At 35.4% G+C, this 3,464-nt stretch overlaps 1 protein-coding gene across 1 annotated transcript in view; it reads left to right on the top strand.

Annotated features, from left to right (window-relative positions):
- The window catches only part of LOC104466942 (phosphatidylinositol 3-kinase regulatory subunit alpha-like), a gene marked incomplete at its 3' end in the record, with an annotated part of 36,199 nt that extends 34,696 nt beyond the window's left edge, over positions 1-1,503 (top strand). The window contains exons 4-6 of the mRNA XM_010080527.1: positions 14-145; positions 1,027-1,228; positions 1,424-1,503. Of these exons, the coding sequence (XP_010078829.1) occupies positions 14-145; positions 1,027-1,228; positions 1,424-1,503 (414 nt within the window). The remainder of the gene's footprint in view (positions 1-13; positions 146-1,026; positions 1,229-1,423) is intronic.
- Between the last annotated feature and the right edge of the window lie 1,961 nt (positions 1,504-3,464).

Raw genomic sequence — 3,464 nt, 5'->3', positions numbered from 1 at the left:
TCTTTCCCTTTAGATGCCTCTTCATTGGATTTAGAGACATTTGATGTGCATACTTTGTCAGATGCTCTCAAGAGGTATCTCCTGGACCTGCCAAATCCCATCATTCCAGCAGCTGTTTACGGTGACATGATTTCTGTAGCTCAAGGTATGATTATCACATTATTTCAAATGTCAAGCTAAAAAGCTTTTATTAGGATTCTGAATATCCAGTGGTCCAGCTGTCACCCACAGAACAGGGAAGATTCTGAAAAACCTGGCAGCATCTCAGAAAACATGTATACCTTGACCACTTTTGATGAAAGCTGTTTCAATTCAGATCTAGACATACATTATTTACTTGCCTATTTAGGTAAACATAATGGAAAATATAAGGGATAACTGTTCTCTTAATTTTAGTAAGTAAAATGACTATAGAAAAGCTGGGGGGGAAATATCAAGGATTTATCTGTATGCAGAAAGCTAATTTTTAACTTTTTATCAGTGCTGACAAAGTAAATGTATTAGAGGTCATGGTGTTCTGCGGTACGTTGGGAGTTGCAGATTATGAAGTGACAAATACATGCATATAAGATTCATCATCTACAGTGGTCATTTCAAACAAGTACAGCTTATAGGCTTTCAGCGCATGAACCAAGTATTCTGTTATATATCTCAGGACAGGATATTGTTACTGGAAACCTACAAAGTTAGAACAGCACCTGTGAGACTTATCTAGTGCATCTCAGAATTACCCAATCATGTGTGACACTAAACACAAGACAGACTTCTACCAGTACACTCTGAACACATTGTGGTTTTTACCAAAATGCACAGCTGTTTCCATTTGACTTTTAGATACTTGTTCTTTGCTCTTCCCTGAGCATTTCACTTTTTTCAAAAGAAGAAAGAAGTCTTACGGCACTGATGAAGGACAGAATTTTTTTTTTCTGTAAAATTGATGCTTCCAAAGGAGTTATATATAGTTTCATTTTGCTTGTTGAATGTTCCTGTGCTGATATCAAGAGCCTTTTATCTGTTTGCTTGCAGAAGTGCAGAGCTCAGAGGAATACGCTCAGTTGCTGAAGAAACTCATCAGATCTCCAAATATACCTCCCCAGCACTGGCTCACACTCCAGTATTTGCTCAAACATTTCCTCAGAGTTTGTCAAGCCTCCAGCAAAAATCTCCTGAATGCAAGGTCTCTGGCTGAAATTTTTAGCCCTCTGCTTTTCAAATTCCACATAGCAAGGTACGTGGGTCATCTTTATTATATTTTCTACTGTAAATATGGGTTGGTTATATACAAAACTAAATTTAATTAATTAATTTTCTGATCTTCTAATGTGGAGGGCATTGCTATAAATTTTTCCAATGTTTTTTGACTAATTCTAATGTAAACTTTTGCATTTTTCGTAGTTCTTACTGTCTAATCCATATCTTGCAGCTCTGATAATACTGAACACCACATAAAAATCCTAGAGGTTTTAATCACAAGTGAATGGAATGAGAGACAGCCTGTACCAGGTAAAAACAATTTTTAATTTTAAAAGTTATATACAATTGTTTTCTTAAATATTACAATTCAACTTAAGGACAGTAAATTATCTTTTTTTAAATCAAACTTAATGCAAAACTGCAAAATTACAGAACTAAGCAGAAGTTGTTCATATGTTCTATGGTGGTGTGCAACATTTGTTTTACAAAAAATTGTCTTTTCCATTAAAATTTTAGAACCCATAGTTTGTACAGCCTTAGGACTTTAATTTCTTCTTCAGTAATCAGTGAATCTGTGAATTTTTAAGACCTTCAAACACATAGAATGCATATGACACGGTGGTAGTGGGGTACATTCTGGAGATTTTTATTTAACTCTTGTTCTACTCCCAGGCAGATTTTCTTAGAACTACAATATCCCACAGAGATCATCAGAAGAAAGCAAGATTTCCCCCTTTATTTACATATATAGATTTTTTTAATCCAGACACTCAATTGTTTATTTATCAATGTCAATAAACCATGCAGAAAATATTAAAACTCCATTCAGGAAAGTTAGATTACCCTTGTATTGATTCTATGAGTTAGCATCTAGTTTAGCCAAAAAACAGTGAAGCCCACTTGTAATTCATGCAAAAATCCCTCGTTTGAAATAAAATATTTGGTTAGGAGCAAGGCCGAGTTACTAGCTCTGTGCAAAGGAAATTATTGATGCAGGAGGACTTTAGATGTTAGCTTAAAGTAATTCCTTTTACAGATTATTAACAGAGAATGTCCAAACAAAGGATAGAGTGATGGTGAACAGAACATTGGGCAGGCTGTAGCTCTCCCGCCTCTTATCAAAGCACAAGGTAAATTTCACAGCAGTAGTATTTTTAGGGCTGCTTAAGATTTGAAGAGCTAGAACACAGCAGCAGAAAAATAGCAGCAGAAAAACGCCTTATTTCTCATATTTCAGATAGGCACAGTGTATCATCCGCTTCATCCACTCCTGAAGATTAATTTAAAATGGCTAAGATTTTTGTTCCTACTGCTTTGATCGGAAGGCTTTTGCAGCCTTACCGGCTCTATCACTTAGGAACCTTTCCCTAACGCGTAGTGTACATCTGTTGTCAGCTAGTTTTTACCTGTTTAGTTTTGTTCAATTTTGTCAAAATAGTTAAGAAGCATTTCCAGAACCACTATGTATTTTTCTTCCCAGTGCTTCATAACAACCAGGAGAGTCCAAATATTTAATGATTATTTGTCCTATTTTACTAAGAATCAGCAAATAACTGCTAATTATTAAAGAATTATTTTCTTTGCCGTCTGCTATAAGCCTTAAAAAGCAAAATACATTATTGAACCCTCTAATATTATAGTTTGCTAATAGCATTTTTGGAAATTATATCTTTGCAAATGCTTTAGCATATGTAAATTTATATGGCTAGAGGCACTTACTATGAGTTTACAAAGGTGGGGTCAACAGTGAGAATTTCTTAAGTTTCAAAGTGAGAGTTTCTTAAGTTACACTTAAGAGATCACTTGGTTGCATGTTGTCCTGAGTTGCTTCGTATGAGGAAAGTATAAAAGTGAAATGTGTTGATGTTAGGACTACTAATGAGGACAAGGAGTCTAGTCATCTTGAGAGTATCACTTCAAGAAATGTGGCTGTATCCATCAGATTTATGCGGTTTGACAATACATTAATAATTATAATCTAACATCTGCTTGCTTTTAATATTCCTTCTGCATGAATTAGTATTTCATAATGCAGTAGCTTATTTTGAGGGTCCTCCTGGAATTTTTCGTATGATCTGTTACAAAAGTAGAATTCCTTCCCTATCCATTTCAAAGTCCATCCTGGGCAGGGGACCTTTTTTTAGTAGAATGTTTGCACATCTATTTAATATGCTGAAAAAAATGTCAAAGACAAATTTTCAAGATGGCTGAGTCCAGAGAGTCGTGGTGAACGAAGTCCAAGTTGTGGCCGGTCACCAGTGGTGTTCCCC

The sequence above is a fragment of the Pterocles gutturalis genome, unplaced genomic scaffold, assembly GCF_000699245.1.
Source record: "Pterocles gutturalis isolate BGI_N339 unplaced genomic scaffold, ASM69924v1 scaffold14896, whole genome shotgun sequence".
Lineage (NCBI taxonomy): Eukaryota > Metazoa > Chordata > Aves > Pterocliformes > Pteroclidae > Pterocles > Pterocles gutturalis.
The sequence above is the reverse complement of the archived record's forward strand: the minus strand, read 5'-3'. Positions and strand labels throughout refer to the sequence as shown.